The following is a 21,963-nucleotide window of genomic DNA, read 5'->3' as shown; positions in this document are numbered from 1 at the left end:
TTTTGGAGCGCTGCTCCTTCATCAGCTGGTTGTCAGGTGGACAACCACTTGATGAAGGAGCGGCGCGCCAAAAGCTAGAACTTCCAATTAAACCTGTTGGACTATAACCTGGTGTTGTGTGATTTTTAAGTGCATTCCAGAATATCCACAGAGTGGTGAGTTGTTCCAGGCATGGTACATGGTGATATAGGTAGGCATGCAGACACAAAAGATGCCGTAGGGACATAGTAGGTAATTAATGAGGCATGTTTTATCGAGTATGGCAAGAGAACTCGCTAGGCCTTACGGCGACAAACCCTTTAAAAATCTCAACACAATTGGAATTTAGACAATACAATGTAAGATTCAGACTAATATGTATAGTTCCTCCCCTCTTTAGCCTCTTGATTATTTGGCAATTTTTCAATGTCACTAATGTCTTCTACAATGAAGATTGTTCCTCTGTCATTTCCTGGTTCCCCATTATTATTTCCACAGTCTCATCTCATTGAAACATATAAGATGCTGAGGGCACTTGGCAGGGTAAATGCCGAGAGAATATTTCCCCTCATGGAGGAATTTAGTTTAAGAACAAATGGATCTCCTATTTAAGACTGAGATGAGAAGGAATTTCTTTCTTCATTAGTCTTTGGAATTCACTTCCCTCAAGATCAGGTTATTGATGGCTGAGTTACAGATTTTTAAACAACAAGCAAGTTGTCCGTTAATGGGAGAGGGGGGTTGCGGCATGAAGGAAACTGAAATGGAACCCACAGTCAGATCAGTCATGATCTTCTTGAATAACAGGGTTTGCGGCTGAATGTTCCACTTAGAGACATAGAGTCATACAGCACGGAAACAGAACCTTCAGTCCAACCAATCCATGCCAAACGCAATCCCAAATTAAACTAGTCCCATTGCCTACTCCTGGTCCATATCCCTCCAAACCTTTGCTATTCATTCACCTTTACATTACCTGTCTTCATTCTTCGAATCTAATAGGATCACTTTACAGTTCTCTGGATTAAACCTCATCTGTTACGTGGTTACCTATTCTACCAATCTTTGTACTCTTGAAGTTTATCACGACAATGAACAAAATGGGGCACGAGGTAGTATTGGCTGAGAAGGGTAGGGTGAATTCAAAGAAGTTCTTTTAAGTATATTGAAGGAAAAAGAATGTCTAGAGAGAGTATACAGCCCCTCAAGCACCAAAGTGGACATGTATGTGTGGAACTGCAGGAGATGGATGAGGTTCACAATGAATATTTCTCCTCTGTGTTTACCGTGGAGAAAGACGTGAAGATTTGGGAACTTGGGGAAGTTAGTGGTGATAGCTTGAGGACAATCCATATCACAGTAGAGGAGGTATTGGACGTATTAGAATGTATGATGGTGTGTAAATCTCCTGGTCCTGACCAGATAATTCCAAGAACACTGTAAGAGGATAGAGAAGAAATTACGGGGGCCCAAGCTGATATTTCTGCGTTATTGTTAGCCACGGGTGAGGTCCCAGTAGACTAGAGGGTAGCAAATGGTGTGCCCTTATTCAAGAAGGGCTGCAAAGAAAAACCTAGGAACTGTGGACGAGAAAACCGAACATCTGTAATAAGTAAGATACTTGAGAAGATTCTGAGAAATAAGATATACATGCATTTGGAAAGATGGCGTTTGATTAGGAGCAGTCAGCATGGTTTTGTGTGTGGGAGATCATGCCTCACAAATTTGTTAAACTTCTTGGATGAAGTGACCGGGAAGGTTGATGAGGGCAGGGCGGGGAACATAGTCTATATGAATTTCAGTAAGGCCTTTGATAAGGTTCCATGTGGTTCCATATGGTTGGCTATTCTGGACGGTTAGATCGCATGGAATCCAAGGGGATAGACAATTTGCTTGATGGTGGGAAGCAGAGGGTAATAGTGGAAGAATGCCTGTCAGACTGGAGGTCTGTGACTAGTGGACTGCCTCAGAGGTCAGTGCTGGGCCCATTACTGTTTGTTATCTATATCAATGATTTGGATGAGAATGTACAAGGCATGATGAGTAAGTTTTCGAGGAAAAAGTGAGGACTGCAGATGCTGGAGATCAGAGCTGAAAATGTGTTGCTGGAAAAGCACAGCAGGTCAGGCAGCATCCAAGGAGCAGGAGAATCGACGTTTCGAGCATAAGCCCTTCTTCAGGAATAAGGAAAGTGTATCCAGCAGGCTAAGATAAAAGGCCAACGCCCCTCCCCCAAGTCCCTCCTCCCTATCTTTTATCTTCAGTAAGACCATAGTCTATCTGTGGTCTCACTCCATATACCTACCTTCAGCCCATATCCATTAATACATCGCTGCACAAAAAAAAATCTCAGACTTATAATTAACAACTGATCTAGCATCCACTGCTATTTGTGGAACAGAGTTCCAAAATCTCTCACCCTTTGGTGTGTAAGTGCTTCCTAGTATCTCCCCTGAATGGTATGACCCTAATTTTTAGACTATGCCCTGAGTTCTAGAATCTCCAACCAGTAGAAATATTTTATTTTACGTATCCTGTCTTTTCCTGTTAATTTCTTGAAGACTTCCATGAGATCATCCCTTAACCTTCTAAATTCTATAGAAAACAAGCCTAATTTGTATAATTTCCCCTCATTATTAGTCTTGTACAATAACCCCAAAAGTCCAGGTATCATTCTTTTAAACTTATGTTATAATCCCTCCAAGGCCAACATATCCTTCCTAAGGTGGGGTACCCAGATCTGCTCACAGAACTCCAACAGGGATCTGAACAGGGTTTTCAATAACTTGAGCATCACTTCTGCATCCTTGTACTCCAGCCCTCGAGGTAAAAAGGCAAGCATTCCATTACTCTTCTTGATTATTTTCTGAACGTGTTCATGGCATGTTGAACATCTGTAGCCTGAACTCCCAGTCTCTTTGGACATGTGCTGCATTTCATCCATACCATCTCGAAAGTACCCTGACAATCCAAAATGATTCTATGTTAGCCCTCCAGTGCCTTGTTCAAATTGACATTGTCTCTGAGGTTAACCATTAACAATGAATTTCAAAATGCTCCTATGCCCCAATAGTTGAAAATTTTAAATTAGTGCACACAGTTGCAATAACAAAATGATAACTTACACAGTGATATGTCATTGACTTGTGGGAAGCAGGTCTATGCTTAAAAATTCACAGTCTTAGTTCTGGCATAACAGAGAGACACCTGTGCACAAAACTGGACATAAGAAAAATTTTCATAGAGATGCCTCAAGATTTGGTTTGGACCTTGTAGAGGTGTCAGGGGTCTTGCCTGCATACTGAAGGGGAGAACAGGGATCTCCAGCAAGGGTGAGGGGATGCTACTCAGCATCAAACCCCATCCTGAAGTCAGGGACTCAGTACGTTTGAAGGAGAGGCCAAGCTTGACAGTCTATAAGCAACACAGCGTGGCTCACTTTTCATGTTTCTCCATGAAACTTCTACCTTGACTTCCAAAATGCAAGACCTCACAGTTATCTATATTAAACTCTATTTGCCATTTCTTGGCCCACTTCCCCAGCTGATCAAGGTCCAGCTGCAATTTCTAATAACCTTCCTCACTGTCCATGATACCACCTATTTTATCAGGCTTTGGAGTCTAAATGGCCTATTCCTGTTCCTATGTTTCAATCCCTAGAATGTAACCTAGTCTTCCGAGGAGATAAGGGGAAGAGAAAGAATAAATGAAACAAATTAATTTTTAAAATGAAAAAAAAACTGGAGTGGATCCGAATTAAAATTTAGGCATTAACCCAAGGCACAGAAAGTGCAGAGACTAATGACCGAAACAACTGGGCATGCTGAACGGGCTGAAAAGCCTTTTCCATTCAATTCTTATCTCTTCACCTGACACCTGCTGCCCATTGTGACAATCAATACATCATGGCTTGCTATAAAATGTAGGTGGGCTCAAAATTATTCCTTTGTTTTCAGAAATACATTTTACATAAACCGAGCAATATCTGTCTAAATGTAATTGACATGCAAATGATTGCAGAAATAGAGAACACTTCTTACTGAGCTAACAGAACAGACTATAGCAGTTACTAAGCTACTGTTTCCAAGTGTCACTACTAAAACCAAATGCAGATTTTATTTAAAATTACATCCCTTTCGTTCTTTGATGTAACGCTACACTTCATGGACCATTTATTAATGATGCAAATCTGAGAAGATTTATCTCTCAAAATTGTTTCATTAGCGTTACCTGAGAATATAAAGTTTCACATCTTAATCAATTTTCATTGATCTTACTCTTGAACGTTCTTAGAAACTATTGGACATTTCAAAATGCAGCTTATTCTCTTATTTTAATTTGAAGCAACAGGATTTTAAATCATGGCTTGCAGCACAACAGTATTCTGTAGTCAGCGTGGGAAGTCATAGAGTCATAGAGATGTACAGCACGGAAACAGACCCTTCAGTCCAATCCGTCCATGCCAACCAGATATCCTAATCTAATCTCGTCCCATTTGCCAGCACTTGGCCCATGACCCTCTAAACCCTTCCTATTCATATACCCATTCAGCTGCCTTTTAAATGCTGTAATTGTACAACCTCCACCACTTCCTCTTGCGGTTCATTCCATACATGGACCACCCTCTGTGTGAAAAAGTTGCCCCTTAGGTCCCTTTCATATCTTTCCCCTCTCATCCTAAGCCTATGCCCTCTAGTTCTGGACTCCCCCACCCCAGGGAAAAGACTTTATCTGTTTGTCCTATCCATGTCCCTCATGATCTTATAAATTTCTTTAAGGTCACCCCTCAGCCTCTGACACTCCAGGGAAAACAGCCCCAGCCTATTCAGCCTCTCCCTACAGCTCAAATCCTCCAACCCTGGCAACATCCTTGTAAATCTTTTCTGAACCCTTTCAAGTTTCACAACATCCTGCCAATAGGAAGGAGACCAGAATTGCACGCAATATTCCAACAGTGGCCTAACCAATGTCCTGTACAACTGCAACATGACCTTCCAATTCCTGTACTCAATGCTCTGACCAATAAAGGAAAGCATACCAAACGCCTTCTTCACTATCCTATCTACCTGCAACTCTACTTTCAAGAAACTATGAACCTACACTCCAAGATCTCTTTTTTGAGCAACACTTCCCAGGACCTTACCATTAAGCGTATAAGTCCTACTTTGATTTGCTTTTTCAAAATGCAGCACCTCACATTTATCTAAATTAACTCCATCTGCCACTCCTCAGCCCATTGGCCCATCTGATCAAGATCTTTTTGTACTGTGAGGTAACCTTCTTTGCTGTCCCCTGCACCTCCAATTTTGAGCATTGTGTGAAATAGCCCAATGTAGATTTGCACACAAGGCTCTGTCATAAACAATGTTAAAATTTAAACAAATCCTCTATCCCTCTACTCTTAACTTTACTTAATTTTTGAGTCAATTTTTTTGAAGATAATTTAACTATTTACTGCAAGACACCCCACACCCCCAACATCTATTTGTTCTTCTTTTCCTAGATAATGCACATTTTTGTTGTTGAGGAAGAAGATGATTTGCCGTCAGCAATCCTGTAGCACTTTAATATAGTCAAGATTCAACTTTGGATAGTGTTTCTAATTATCTTCAGTGACTTAAACAGGGAATTCACTATGCCAGCAATGACAAACTCCTTCTCCTAAAACACAGTGGTACAGCACACATGTTTGGTAATGCTGTCCTTGAATTGATTTTTCTTTAAACCCAAAGGATTACTAAACTTAGTGATCTCGGACTAAGCCCCACTCTCTGCAACTGGATCTTCAGTTTCCTGACCCACAGGCCACAATCAATGAAGATTGGGGACAATATTTCATCCTCACTAACATTCAACAATGGAGTCTCCCAGGGGTGCATACTCAGCCCCCTACTGTACTCACTGTACACACATGACTGCATCGCCAAATACCAGACTAATACCATTTACAAGTTCACTGATGACACCACCATAGTCGGTCGAATCTCAGATAGAGACAAAAAAGACTACAGATGGGAGGTGGAAGACCTGGAAAAATGGTGCACTGAGAACAATCTAGCTCTCAATGCCAGGAAAACCAAGGAATTCATTATTGACTTTCAACGGGACGTTACTCATGAACCCCCCCCCCCCCCAAATTAACACCACAGAGGTGGAACAAGTGGAGACTGTCAAGCTCCTGGGAGTGGTCATCCACAACAAGCTTTCTTGGACTCTTCATATGGACGCATGGTCACAAAGGCCCAACAACCTCTCTTCTTCCTCAGGCATGTAAGGAAATTTGGCATGACGGTGAATACTTTTGCCAACTTTTGTAGGTGCATTCTGTCTGGATGTATCACTAGGTAAAAGCAATGACTGCAGATGCTGGAAACCAGATTCTGGATTAGTGGTGCTGGAAGAGCACAGCAGTTCAGGCAGCATCCAAGGAGCAGTAAAATCGACATTTCGGGAAAAAGCCCTTCATCAGGAATAAAGAGAGCCTGAAGGGTGGAGAGATAAGCTAGCCTGAACTGCTGTGCTCTTCCAGCACCACTAATCCTGGATGTATCACTACCTGGTGTGGCAACTGTACCATTCAAGATCGGGGACGGCTACAGAGAGTGGTGAACTCGGCCTGGGCAATCACAAAGGCCAACCTCCAATCTATAGAATCCAACTACCAGGCCTGCTGACAAGGAAAGGCCACCAGCATTCTCAAAGATCCATCCCATCCTCGCAATGCTTTTCTACAACCACTACCATTGGGTAGAAGGTTTGGAAACCTGAGCACATGCATCAGCCGGTTTTCTACCCTACTGTTGTTAGAATACTGAATGGACTCACAAACTCTTAGCATTCGCCTGTACCTGTGTTTTTGTTTTTGCCGCTGTTTACTTATTATTTACTTATCTATGCTACTTAACTGTGTGATCTGCTGTATTGCTCGCAAGACAAAACTTTTCACTGAGCCTTGGTACACATGACAATTCAATTCAATTCAGTTCCAGATTTGTGTAACTAAGATAGAACTTCGATGTACATGAATTGTCACATTAGTTTCCTTGAAGCAGTTATTTCATGATCCCTGGGTTTTTTGTACATTTTCTTCATCTCAGCATCTGTCTGCTTTTATGTGTGAAGTTTGTTCTGTGACTCTCCGACATTTAGTTTTAATTCTTTCTGTTATTTGTTTGCAGCTCATTCAAATATACCTTGTCATTTGGTCGGTTTGTAACTAATTTTGCATGCTGAATAATGCAAATTAAATTGTGGCAATTAATTAACATGGTTGACTCAGTTCTGAGAGGCATTATTTTATTAGTTTCTCATTTCTTCATAGTGACAGCATTTGACAACCAAAATTCTTCAATGAAGAAGGAATTAAAAGGGGGAAAGAAGATCAAGAATGATTTCTGCTTTTGGGAAGGAGGCAACAAAATACTGCACAGATTACACTTGGTAAAGCAGATTCTAGGAAGGCTGTAATTAGAATTGATAGAAGGAACCAGGCAGAGTGTTGAGCAGGTGAAAAGACCACAGTATTGTACCTAAACATTGGGAGGTGAATGGAGTTATAGTTGAAGGGAGGAAGAAATAGGGCATCAGTCATGCTCTTAACTTCATATAAAGGAAGAGAAGTGACTGCAGAATAAAAATATATTTGACCTTCATTTGCCCATCTAAATTCCTTGTGATGTAAAAAATGTGTACAGATGTCTGGACTCCAGCTCAGCTGGAGGAAAGCAGATGAAACATCTTGTAGCATAAATCTATACAATTCAACACCTTTCAAGTTTGGAATTTCAGTTGGGTGGTGTTCAAAGTGAAGAATGCCAGTGAATGTTAAAATGTAATCTGCACTGCAACTGCAGAAGGATTCAATAAAGCAGGGCTCAGACATTCCTGATGAAGGGCTTATGCTCAAAACGTCAACACTCCTGCTCCTCGGTTGCTGCCTGACCTGCTGTGCTTCTCCGGCACCACACTTTTTGACTCTGATCTCCAGCATCTGCAGTCCTCACTTTCTCCCTCAGACTCAATAATCCAATGCTGACTCATGAGTACTTTCAAATAACAACTTATCTGTAATTGGATGGAAGTATCATACTTTACATTGAAGCAATATCCTATCTTTAAATATATTACTGTAGACAGAGTATAGAAATAGCAAGCACAGACGAAGTAATATCAGATGACACATTAAGACAATGATTGTTATTTGTCTTATGTACTGTTGGCCTAAGGAGATCTGCAGGTAACATTCTCTCCAGTGTTGTGATCAGCACTAAATAATTAAACAAAACTAAGTTTAAAATACTACCTAAAAGTAAAAAAAACAAGCAATTTTATTATGTCACAAGAAGTAGCTTATTCATTCAAGTCGAGCCAGCCTAATATTTAATCATCCCTTATGTTTCTTCATCTGAAAGCTGTAACGTGAAAACAAAGACATATTCACTCTTTTGAAAGATACTCATAATAAATGGCTGGATTACTTGAAAATTCAGTTAGCATTTTTATTACAGTTACTTATTGGTCCTTGGAGTATTTCATGGATTTCAGATGTATAATAATTGACACTATTGACATTACTATTCCTAACATAACTTGTCTATTTCTACAATTCTGAGACCTGCTGGTGTGTTTTTATTGAAATTTAAGTTTAATGGAGGCAGCACTCTTGAAGACCTAAGCAATGGGGATCCTTAATCTGACTTTATCAAAGTACAACTAAACTTGGAGGTAGATTAGTTCAAAGCAGTTCAATGCATTTAGCCGTGGAGACTTCTGTAGCAGATTAGTGAACCTCTCAATTTCAGTCATGTTGTTGCAAAAATAGTAATCTGCAGGAGGATGATCTCTAGGCTCTCTGATGCATTAACTGGCTGACAGTTTTGTAACAATGTCAACAGAGGCCTGAAATTAGGCTGTTAGTTTCCTTTTTTAACCACACCTGGTGGATGATCTAGGGAAAAAAGGATTTGTGCTTTCACATAAAATAAGATCCAAAGTTGAATTAAAAGGTCTGAATCACTTTATGAAATTACCATGTTGATGACCAACAGAGCAGAATGTTTGATCATGACTTTAGGAGAAATTAGTAACCAATCAGAAATCATATATGCGTGGCAGTCTTCATAGAATCATAGAATCCCTACAGTGTACAAGGTTTTAATATTGTCCTAAGGACAACAATCTGGTGGTACTGCCAGAGGTTTGTAATATTTAGTTTTCATGCTGCTAAATTTACTTAAAATGTTCATTGTGAATAATAAATCCAAGCGACCTTTATTTACTGTGTCTTTATCTTTCTCTTTATGTGCTCTTTTATTGATGGGGACATGATACAGAATACACAGTAAGTACCCAAAGTATTATTATATTATTGATTGGTGGCTGAATTGTAAAATACTTAACTAAATACTTAAAATGGTAGAGGAGCCCTTTAAGTATTCAGTTTGTTATTTCACATTGAATCCAATTTTGACTTTTTTTGAGGGGAATAGTTTTCTATATTGTTAACATTTCATCAGGTTTAGTCAGTGTGCTCTGTTTACACGAAAGCAAGAACTTTAATTGTGTATTACTTTTCCATTTTTCTATATTTTGTAGGCTCAAAATAAATAGTTGGGCACCTCTGATTGATCAATTAGGAAAGAGTCATCGACTGTATTGCTATCTCGAACCATACAGACCAAATATACCATAAGTTGATTCCTAGGCTGAGTTTTCCCATGGGAAATGAGAATCAGGAGTCGATATTGAACAATATTTGGGAAAATGTTAGAGTCTATGATAACGGATATAATAACAGAGCATTTGGAAACACATAATATAAAAGAGCAGAATCAGCGTGGCTTGATGAAGGAGAAGTCATGCTTGACAAATCTATTACAGTTCTTTGAGGAGGTGCAAACAGGGTAGACAAAGGGGAGCCAGTAGATTTTAGATTAGATTAGATTCCCTACAGTATAGAAACAGGCCATTTGGCCCAACAATTCCACACCAACCATCTGAAGAATACTGCCCAGACCCATTTCCATCTGACTAATGTACCCAACACTATGGGCAATTTAGCATGGCCAATTCACCTCACCTGCAAATTTTTGGAGTGTGGGAGGAACCCAGAGGAAACCCACATAGACACCGGGAGAATGTGCAAACTCCACACAAACAGTCGCCCGAGGCTGGAATCGAACCCGAGGCCCTGCTGCTGTGAGGCAGCAGTGCTAACCACTGTGCCACCATGCTGTATAATATATTTGAATGTTTAAAACACTTGATAAGGCGAATTAATAAGTTAAGAGCTCATGGAGTTGGGGATACTGTATTAGCATGAATAGAGGATGAACTAACAAATGGAAGATAGCGAGTTAGAACAAATGGGACACTTTCAGGATGGCAACATGTCACTAGTGGAGTGCCACAGGGATCAGAGCTAGACCACAGTTATTTACAATATATATTGATGACTTGAATGTCATTAGTAAATGTACTATTGCCAAAAAACAAGTGAAAAGGCCAATAGTGAGGATGACACAAAAGGTTTACAGAGGATTTAGACAGGCTAAGTGAATGGGCAAAACCTTGGCAGTTGGAATATAATGCGAGAAATGTGAGGTTATGCACTTTGGTGGAAAGAATAGAAAGCTGAATATTTTTTAAATGGAGAAAGAGTGCAGAAAGGAGGAATTTGGGGGTCTTAATCCATGAGTCACAAAAAGTTAACATCCAGGTTCAGTGGGTAATATGGAAGACAAAAGGAGTGTTGGCTTTTATTTCAAAGGGAGTGCAGTATAAAAATAGAAAAGTCTTGCTAAAACTGTACAAAGTACACAGCTGCAACGTGATGACTAGTTTTTAGTCCCCTTATTTAAGAAAAGATGGCAGCACTGTGGCTTAGTGATTGCGCTGCTGCCTCATGTCACCAGGGTCCTGGGTTCATTTCCATTCTCGGTGTCTGTCTGTGTGGAGTTTGCATTTTGTCCTCGTGTCTGTGTGGGTTTCCTCCAGGTGCTCTGGTTTCCTCCCACAGTGCAAAGATATGCTGCTTGGGTGGATTGGCCATGGGAACTGCAGGGTTACAGAGATTGGGGATGGTAGGGTAGGTGTGGATGTGATGGTCTTCAGGGGTCACTGTGGACCCGATGAGCTGAATGACCTGCTTCCACACTGTAGGGATTCCGTGATTCTGTAGACTGGCATTGGAGGAAGTCCAGAGAAGATTCACAAAGTTGATCTGGTTTGGGAAGGAATTTCTAATGAGGAGAGGTTAAATAGGTTGTACTCAGGGTAGTGAATCTGTGGAATTGGTTACTACAGAACGGCTGTTGAAGATAATCATTAAATATATTTAAGACTGAAATAAACAGATTTGTAATCAAAGATTATGGGGATAAGAAAGGAAAATGTTGAGGGTTATCAGATCAGGCATGTCTATAGACAGTTCTGAAGAAGGGTCTCTTGATCCGAAACGTTAACTCTGATTTCTCTCCACAGATACTGACAGACCTGCTGAGCTTTTCCAGCAATTTCTGTTGTTGTTCTATCCATTATCTGATTTGGTAATGAAAACAATGGATAGCTTGGGCCCCAATACAGCTACTTGCTGGACCACCACATCCTATGAAATAAAATGCCTGCCCTGTTAATTTTTTTTGTTTTCTCCACTCAGCCTCTTTCCAAGCCAGGCCAGTCAGTAGCTTGCCTTTGTTCATTAGCTTCAACCTGATTGAAAAATTTTTGATGATTGACTTTACCAAATGCCTTCTGCAAATGGAAATAAATAACATGCGTGGATGTTATCGTGTCCACTGCTTTAACGACCTCTTCAAAAAGTATATTCAATTTTATCAACCATTATCTTCCCTTTATAAATCCATCCTGGCTCACTTTGATCACTTGAAAGTTTTCACTATGTGTATTTAACCTGTAGTAATTTTCTTTAGTAATTTTCTTATCAATTTTGAACCCTTCCTGTTCCTGAATTTGTTCCCCTGTCATCATGGTTTGAGTAGCATGCGCTTCCTTGGTAACAAAGATGCAAAGTATTCAGTTAACACTTCAGCCATTGGTAAATATCTCTTCTTACTCAGTTTTTTCCTCCTCCTTTTACTACCCTTTAAATATTTATGTGCTTATTGAAGACATTTGGAGTCTGTTTTAATTATTTTTAATCAACTGTTCAAGCATGTTATGACATCTCTGGGGCAGGTGGGATTGAAACCAGAACTTGTGGCCAAGAGTTTGGACATTATCACTGTCACATAACTGTTTGTTTCCCTCTTTTTAAATTATTTGTAGTCAACCTGCTCAGATATGTTATGATACACCTCTGGGACAGATGGGATTTAATCCGGACCTCCTGGTTAATGATATTAGATATCTCTGAGAAAGTGAGTCTTGAACCCAGACCTTCTGGTGCAGAGTTAGGGACATTACTATTGTGCGACAAGGTCAAAAATGTTTTAATCAATCTGCTTGGATATGTAATGACACACCTCGGGGCCACTGCGTCACCTTTGTTTCTTCTTTACATATCTAAACACCAATTACTAAATTATCAGCCATCATCTGTTTTCCTTCTAACTTTATTTTACTTAACTGTATTGACCCTTAAAACAATCTGAGCATCTCAAGTGGATAGTTATTTTGTAAATTTACCAAGAGATACTTTTTAATCTATAATGCAATAATGAGACATCAAATGACTTTGTAATGAACAAGAAATTATTTTTCTCCGTGACCCTTCAGGTCTGATGGCACAAGTAATTTTAGGAGCTTTCTGACACTGGCTTTTAGCTGTCAGTTCATTCACAGGAATCTATAAGGAACGAGAACAGTTACAGTTAACCATGCCTGAAAAGAGAGATTTTGCCTCAGCTTCTGTCAATGCTCATTTAATCATCGGAGTTTACAAAAGCGACGTGTTTTATATCCTAGGGAACCATAACACATTGAAAGTCAAGTTGCAGATATTAAACCTGTCTGCAGTGTCATTATTTCCAAAAATTGAAAGCTCTGGAAGGGTTCAGAGATTTTAGAATTGTACCTGGTAAATGGTCAGAAAGAAAAATAGCTCAATGTAAAAATAATTACAAGACAGTGGGAAATGATTTTCAAGACTGCAAGGTATTATCAGAAATGAAATCCAATGACGTAGATAAACTGCTTGGATTTCACTCTGGCAGTTTTAACGTCATGAATAAGATTACAGTCCTGTAATCATTACCTACCGTCTGTTACTCTCTACAATGTTGACCCTCTGTTCTGCATTCTTCACAATGTTAAATCTGAAGTGAGAGTAATTTGAACACTCATTACTGTTGTCAACAACCTTTCTCTCTTCGTGACTCATTCACGTATGTCAAAAAGAAGAAACTTATTGTTATCAAATAAATATCTCATTAAAAGAGTCATCAAATTAGTACTCAGTTCAAATAAGCTGAATAATAATTATGTTCAAAAACACAGTTTAATTTTAAGTGTCAGAATTTCTGCTCAAAGGAGAAAAGTGAGAATAAAGCCCAGTTCTGTTTGATTTGTTCCTGCTGTGGAATTACCAAAGCCATTGAAGCTGTTTTTGCTAAATATTCAGTTATAACTTGAATGGGGGGAATACCTTATGTAATTATTCATCTCAGATGTGCCAGTAACTTATTTCAAAAACATGAGAATGAAACATTTTCTGTTAATGGCTGAATAAGAGTTTGAAACAAAATTTCCTGATCATTATTTCCTGGACATCATAAATATTTAAATAAAATGAAAATACTGTGGATTTAAAATAAAAATGGAAGTGTTAGAAAACTCAGTAGGTCTGATTTGTGAGGACAGTAACAGAGTAAATGCTTAAATCCAATATGAATCTTGTTCTTTACATATGACGCATTCCTGCATTCTTACAAGCTTCATAGTCATGTGCAACATTTAGCTAATTGTATTGGGACCTCCTGTAAGCTTGCAAATTATTGTTTTATTCTTTTCCACTTCTATTTCACTCTCCCCTCACTCACTCTGTCTTGCGTCACATCATATTTTGGCACTAATGCCTTCACTTCAGTTTTTCTCTCTCTCTTCCTCCATTTCTATTCCTGCCTCTCCTCTTAGTTCCATTTCAGCCTTTCTATTCCTATCACTTTGTTTTTCTTCTGGTTATGTGTATGTCTGTTTTGCTGATATTTCAATTAAGGAAGAAAACGGAAATGCTATTAGTTTATCCATTAAGTAAAAAGAGAATTTGTAAATATTGTTCCATGTAATTTTTGCTTTAGGGATATGGCTGTGCAGTAGAAAGTTCAATGTTGGCATGAGAAAGTTTTCAATCTCTTTGGAAGGTGGAAGCAGAATTTATTAATAGTCTAGCATTATTTTTAAAGACATTCCATATCGGCACACATTGCAGTTGCGCTTTTTGTCAGAAAACATATTGAAGCATATTAGATCCTAAGGTAACTTAACAGGGTTGATGTTGAAAGGATGTTTCCTCTTGTGGAATGACTAGAGTGAGGGGACACAGTTAAAAAATAGGGAGTTGATTTTTTTTTTGGCTAATTTTGAATTGTGTCATTTCTTTTGAGGTTTTCATGCCATGAGGCCTAGCACGATTTCTCGGCATATCTTATCAAACTTACTTCATTAACTGTATATCATCCATTGTGACATTGTTCAGTCATCTTGAATCATTTTATCAACCTCCAATTAAATCACCGTACATGAACATGAGTGAAAGCACATATCTATACAGCTCCTTCTTTGCTGGTGTGGTACAAGATTGTCAAAGCAGGAGAATGAGTAAAGTAATTTTTATTTAAATGTTAGTCATTTTTAAATCTTTCTGTTCTGTGTTCTTATTTTATTGTGCCCTGAGTGGCAATGACTTTGTATGCAGAGTTTTGAAGCAGTACTTTTTATGCTATATTGGTGAAAAATCTCTGTAAATACAAAAATACAAGATCAAAAGGAACAATTTGAACTATGCAGTAACATTTTAGAGTTTTGAATTGTTTGCCTATACTAGTTGGCCCATTGGTCCACTGGACCAAAGTTGTGGTAGTGATTTTTACTTTGAATGAAATATATTAGAACCATTGATCAGAGTGGTGTCAGGAAGTAAATTTGTTGCAGAAACAGAAGCCTTTGTCCATGACTATCTGGAAGAAGACTTCAAGTATGCTCCCCTTTCTTTTAATATTCAATAAAAAGAGCCCTCAATTGGGAGAAGCAAATATGCATTCCTTTACTTGCTTTCTGAACAATAATAATTTTGAAATTGTTTGATTTTTTTGGCTCTATGAAACCATTCCTACATTTGGCCTTGTTACAAGTGCAGTGCGGTAATGGCTAATGAAGTGCGAATCAATTGATGCAAAGAAAATTCTTCTAATTCGGGAAGTATGGTTGCTAAATTTTCGTTAGTGTAATCAATGTTGGAACTCGGGGCAATCAGTTTGGTGTATACATTCTCCTTTGGATTGCCCAGTAAACCCCTGTACTCTGATACCAAGTGGATTTTGCTGTCCCTTTGTTTGGAGGATTGTGAGAGTTGAATCAATTCAGAACATCATGGCAATCAGTTTGGATGTACTACGTTCCCCTTTGGAAAGCCCCAGTAAAGCTCTGTAATCCTTCACCAATATAGTTTTTGCTGTCCCTTTATTCAGAGAATAATAGCTAAATTTTAATGAGCCTAATCTACTCATGACAATCATTTTGGTGTCTCAGTTCACATAAGAAAGCTCAATAGGGCTCACTAAACCCATGCCCCACGCACACATACACACAAGTATATGCACACACAACTCGTCCATTTACAGGCAAAAGTGTGGACTGCAGATGCTGGAGATTAGAGTCAAGGGTGTGGAGCTGGAAAAGCACAGCAGGTCAGGCAGCATCTGAGGAGCAGGAGAATTGATGTTTCGGGCAAAAGCTCTTCATCATGAAAGAGTCTAGGAGCCTCCGGGGTGGAGAGCTAAATGGGAGGGGGGTGGGGCTGGGGGAGAAGATAGCTGGGAGTGCAATAGGTGGATGGCGGTGTGGGTAAAGGTGATAGGTCAGAGGGGAGGGTGGAGAGGATAGGTGGGAAGGAAGATGGATAGGTAGGAACAGGTCATGAGGGTGGTGAGGAGCTGAAAGGTTGAAACTGGGACAAGGTCGGGGGAGGGGAAATGAGGAAATTGGTGAAATCCACATTGATGCCTAAGGTTGGAGGGTCCTGAGGTGGAAGATGAGGCGTTCTTCTTCCAGGTGTCAGGTGGTAAAGGAGTGGCGATAGAGGAGGCCAAGGACCTGCATGTCCTTGGCGGAGTGGGAGGGGAAGATGAAGTACTTGGCCACAGGGCGGCGGGATTGGTTGGTGCGGATGTCCTGGAGATGTTCTCTGAAGCGCTGTGTGAGTAGGTGTCCTGTCTCCCCAATGTAGAGGAGACTGCATTGGGAGCAATGGATGACTCTAAATAACGTGTGGAAGTGCAGGTGAAACTTTGATGGACATGAAAGGTTCCTTTGGGTCCTTGGACGGAGGTAACGGGGGAGGTGTGTGCACAGGTTTTGCGCAGGGGAAGGTGCCGGGAGGGGAGGGTGGGTTGTTGGGGGGCATGGACCTGATGAGATAATCGCAGAGGGAGTGGTGTTTACAGAGAGTGGATAGAGGTGGGTAGGAAAATATATTTCTGGTGGTGGCGTCTGTTTGTAAGGTGGCAGAAAAGGCAGAGGATGATGCGATGTATACGGAGGTGGTTGGGGTGGAGGTGAGGACCAGAGGGTTTTGTCCTTGTTGCAGTTGGAGGACTGGGGCTTAAAGGCGGAGGTGCAGGAAGTGGATGAGATGTGCTGGAGGGCATCATCAACCATGTGGGAGGGGCAATTGTAGTCTTTAAAGAAGGAGGCCATCTGGTGTGTTCTGTGGTGGAACTGGTCCTCCTGGAAGCAGATGTGGCAGAGACAGAGGAATTGGGAATAAGGGACAGCATCTTTTTCAGGAGGCAGGGTGAGAGGAGATGTAATCCAGATAGCTGTGGGAGTCGGTGTGTTTGTAGAAAATGCCCTTGTTGCATTGGTCGTTGTTGATGGAGATGGGGAGGTCCAGGAAAGGGAGGGAGGTGTCTGAGATAGTCCAGGTGAACTTAAGATCACGGTGGAATGTGTTGGTGAAGTTGATGAACTATTCAACCTCCTCGTGGAAATGTCACTTCCGTAAATGACGTCACCACCGGTCCCTCCACTACCGCGCCTACTCCAGTTAGTCTCCACCCCCACTCCCAGCTCCAGCCCTATACCAGGTCCGAGCTCCCAGCCCTGCCGAGTTTTCACCATCACCCCAGATCTCCCCCTCACTGAGGACAAACAATCAGTCCTCAGCAAAGGCTTTACCTTCATTCCCCTCCACTCCCGGATCAACGAATTCAACACACATTGCAACATTGAACACTTCTTCCACCACCTCGGCCTCCAAGCTTACTTCTTCCATCAAGACACCCACCCACCCTTCCGAGGACCCCTTCAGCTGCCTCCAACACACCCCTTCCACCTGGACACCCTGTGCCGGTTTGTTACCCACCCTCCATCTGTTTATTTCCAACTGCCACCGAGACATTGATCGCCTCAACCTGTCCACCCACTCCCCCACTCCAAACTCTCACCCTCACAATGCTCAGTCCTCCAATCCCTCTGCTCCAACCCCAACCTCACCATCAAACCAACGGACAAGGGGGGGGTTGGGTGCAGTAATATTTTGGCGCACTGACCTCTACACCGCTGAAACCAAGCACCGCCTCCTACTGCCCCCTCAACCACAACCTCACCTCCCATCACCAAACCATCATCTCCCAGACCATACACAACCTCATCACCTCAGGGGATCTCCCAGCCACAGCTTCCAACCTCAAAGTTTGGGAACCCCGCACCGTCCGATTCTACCTCCTACCAAGATCCACAAGCCTGACTACCCTGGCTGACCCATCGTCTCAGCCTTCTCCTGTCCCACCAAATTCATCTCCACATACCTCAATACTGTCCTATCCCCCCAGGTCCAGGAACTTTTTAGATTACATTACAGTGTGGAAACAGGCCCTTCGGCCCAACAAGTCCACACCGACCCGCAGAAGCGCAACCCACCCATACCCCTACATTTACCCCTTACCTAACACTACGGGCAATTTAGCATGGCCAATTCACCTGACCTGCACATCTTTGGCCTGTGGGAGGAAACTGGAGCACCCAGAGGAAACCCACGCAGACATAGGGAGAACATGCAAACTCCACACAGTCAGTCGCCTGAGGCAGGAATTGAACTCTGGCGCTGTGAGGCAACAGTGCTAACCACTGTGCCACCATGCCGCCCACAAATAGCACATACGTTCAGGACACCACCCACAGCCTCCACTTCCTCCAAGACTTCTGTTTCCCTGGCACCCAACCCAGTCCCTCTACACCTCCATGACCAGGGCCTCCAAGCCCTCTGTTTCTTCCTCTCCCGATGTCCCCACCAGTACCCTTCCACTGACATTCTCATTCATTTGGCTGACCTAGACCTCACCCTCAACAATTTCTCCTTTGAATCCTCCCACTTCCTCCAGATGAAAGGGGTAGCCATGGGCATTGTATGGCCCCAACTATGCCTGTCTCTTTATCAGCTACGTGGAACAGTCTATCTTCCGCAGTTACACCGGCACCACTCCCCACCTTTTCCTCTGCTACATTTATGACTGCATGGAGGTTAAACAGTCATCAACTTCACCAACACATTCCACCCTGACCTTAACTTCACCTGGACCATCTCAGACACCTGCCTCCCCTTCCTGGACCTCTCCATCTCCATCAACGGTGACTGACTCAACACTGACATTTTCTACAAATCCATTGACTCCCACAGCTACCTGGATTACACCTCCTCCCACCCTGACTTCTGTGCTATCCTTTATTACCAATTCCTCCACCTCCGCCGAATCTGCTGCCAGGAGGACCAGTTCCACCACAGAGCACACCAGATGGCCACTATCCTCCCCTCCCAGCACCTTCCCTGCCACTGCAGAATTGCAAATCTGAAGTAAGTAAACCTGAATCTGTAATTTGAGATTTTATTGCATTTGTAGGATACAAGAAACGTGAATGATCCTACTTGCCTGAAAATATCTTCTCAGTCCTATGAAGGGCTTTTGCCAGAAACGTTGATTTTCCTGCTCCTTGGATGCTGCCTGACCTGCTCTGCTTTTCCAGCACGACACTCTCAACTCGTCCATTTGTAGGAGATGTTTCTTCAATTTACCAAATTTCACGCAATTTAATAATTGTTCCTTTTATGCAGATCTCCAAATCATTTATGCAAATAGAAAATTAAGAGGTAGCCATTATAACACTTCCGAATGAATCTTGAATAATGGAGATGGGAAATGTATTCACTATAAATCAGCAGATGGTCAATACAGTGAGTGTTGATGAGTAACTTGCTGATCAGGTGAAGGCAACAGCCGAGGTGGGGAGGACTTTGATGGACCTTCTGTGGTTGCTCAGCTAAAGTCGTGCTTCAGACAAGTAGGATCATTCACATTTCTTGCATTTGTATCCTGCAAATGCAATAAAATCCCAAATTGCAGATTCAGGTTTGCTCACTCCAGTTTTTAACAGATACCATTAGCAGGAGCAATTGGGAAAAAAGCACATCCAGAGTGAGTCACAGCCAGAGAGAGTATGTGTTTCTGGAAATTTGGAACACTGTGAGAATTCAGTGCAGGAGGGAAAAAATGAATTTTGTAGTTTTGTCTTTTTTTGTTGTAGCCTTGTTAGTAAAGAATTACAGCACTGGAGATTAAGAAGTAGAAATAGTCTGGGTAGAGATGAGAAACAGAGATGGAACAAAGTCCCTAGTGGGAGTAATTTACAGGTCTCCAAATAGATGTCCCACAGAGAGCACAGTCTAAATCAGAAAATACTGAGGGATTGTCAAAAAGGCACAGCAATAATCACGTATGATTTTAATATGCGTATCGATTCAATTAATCAAATTGGCATGGATTGCCTCGAGGGAGAGTATATTGAATGGATTAGAGATTGTTTCTTGGACCAATATATTGTGGAACCAACCAGGGAGCAGGCATTTCTGTTCATGGTATTGTGTACTGAGGTAGATTTAATTAATGATCTCAAAGTAAAGAATTCTGTAGGGAACAGTGATCATAGCCTGCTAGAATTCAAATTCAGTTGGTGGCCAAAAATCCAGAGTCCCACACAGGCGGTCTGGGGTTAAACAAAGGTAATCACAAAGACATGAGGACAGATTTGGCCTGGTGGACTAGGCAGAAGACTAAAAGATAGGACGGTTGATGAGCAATGGTAAATGTTTAAGAGATAGTCAATTCCTCCTCACTAAAATATATCCCAGAAAGAAAGAAAAATTATAAGGTGGAGAAAAGCAACCATGGCTAAGCAAGTAAGTTAAGGATATCAAGACAAAAATATGACATACTGTTCTGCAAAGGCGGGTGGCAGGTTGGACGATTGGGAAGCTTTTAGACATTAACAAAGGGTTACTAAAAAAGTAATAAACAGAGTAGAGATAAATTATGAAAGAAAACTAGCACAAAATATAAAAACGAATACCACAAACCTCTCTAAGTATATAAAAGGGAAGAGTGTAGCTAAAATGAAGGTTGATCCTTTGGAGGTTGAGACTGGAGAGTCAATAGTGGGATCACAGAAATGACAGAGTCAGTATATCAATATTTTACTTCGGTTTTCATGATGGAGGACACTAGTACCATCCCAAAAGTAACACGTAATGCAGAAGAAAGGGAGGAACTTAAAACAGTCAGCCTCAGTATGGAAAATGGACTGAGCAAACCGGGGATTGAAGGCAGGCAAGTTCCCAGGGCCGATGGCCGAAATCCTCGGGTCTTAAAACAAGTGGCAGAAGACATAGTGCATCCATTGCTTCCAAAATTCCTGCATGCGAGAAATGTTTCAGTAGATTGGAAATCTAATGCTCTTAATCAAAAATGGAGACGGAAAATAGGAAATTATGGACCTGTTAATTTAATGTGTGATATCGAGTCATAGAGTCATAGAGATGTACAGCACGGAAATAGACCCTTCAGTCCAACCTGTCCATGCTGACCAGATATCCCAACCCAATCTAGTCCCACCTGCCAGCACCTGGCCCATATCCCTCCAAACTGTTCCTATTCATATACCCATCCAAATGCCTCTTAAATGTTGCAATTGTACTAGCCTGGACCACTTCCACTGGCAGCTCATTCCATTCACGCACCATCCTCTGCGTGAAAAAGTTGGCCCTTAGGTCTCTTTTATATCTTTTCCCTCTCACCCTAAACTATGCCTTCCAGTTCTGGACTCCCTGACCCCAGGGAAAAGACTTTTTCTATTTAACCTATCCATGCTCCTCATAATTTTGTAAACCTCTATAAGGTCACCCCTCAGCCTCTGACGCTCTAGGGAAAACAGCCCCAGCCTGTTCAACCTCTCCCTATAGCTCAAATCCTCCAACCCTGGCAGCATCCTTGTAAATCTTTTTCTGAACTCTTTCAAGTCTCACAACATCTTTCTGACAGGAAGGAGACCAGGATTGCATGCAGTATTCCAACAGTGGCTTAACCAATGTCCTGTACAGCCGCAATATGAGGTCCCAACGCCTGTATTCAATACTCTGATGGTGGCTCAGTGGTTAGCACTGCTGCCTCACAGCACCAGGGACCCGGGTTCAATTCCAGCCTTGGGCGACTGCCTGTGTGGAGTTTGCACATTCTCCCTGTGTCTACATGGATTCCCTCCAGGTGCTCTGGTTTTCTTCCACAGTCCAAAGATGTGCAGGTCAGGTGAAGTGGCCATGCTAACTTGCCCGTAGTGTTAGGTGTAGTAGTCAGAGGGAAATGGCTCTGGGTGGGTTACTCTTCAGAGGGTCGGTGTGGACTGGTTAGGCCGAAGGGCCTGTTTCCACACTGTAGGGAATCTAATTAAAGGAAAGCATACCAAACGCCTTCTTCACTATCC

The 21,963-nt window shown here is 41.6% G+C and overlaps 1 protein-coding gene across 1 annotated transcript in view; it reads left to right on the top strand.

The window, feature by feature from the left end:
• Positions 1–21,963, top strand: part of LOC140464117 (cytoplasmic phosphatidylinositol transfer protein 1-like) — a 300,622-nt gene that overhangs the window by 201,795 nt on the left and 76,864 nt on the right. Inside the window, exon 5 of the mRNA XM_072558863.1 lies at positions 9,312–9,319. Within this exon, the coding sequence (XP_072414964.1) occupies positions 9,312–9,319 (8 nt within the window). The remainder of the gene's footprint in view (positions 1–9,311; positions 9,320–21,963) is intronic.

The sequence above is a fragment of the Chiloscyllium punctatum genome, chromosome 39 (genome assembly GCF_047496795.1).
Source record: "Chiloscyllium punctatum isolate Juve2018m chromosome 39, sChiPun1.3, whole genome shotgun sequence".
In the NCBI taxonomy this organism is placed as follows: Eukaryota; Metazoa; Chordata; class Chondrichthyes; order Orectolobiformes; family Hemiscylliidae; genus Chiloscyllium; species Chiloscyllium punctatum.
Note: the sequence above shows the minus strand (reverse complement) of the source record. Positions and strands in the feature narration are given on the sequence as shown.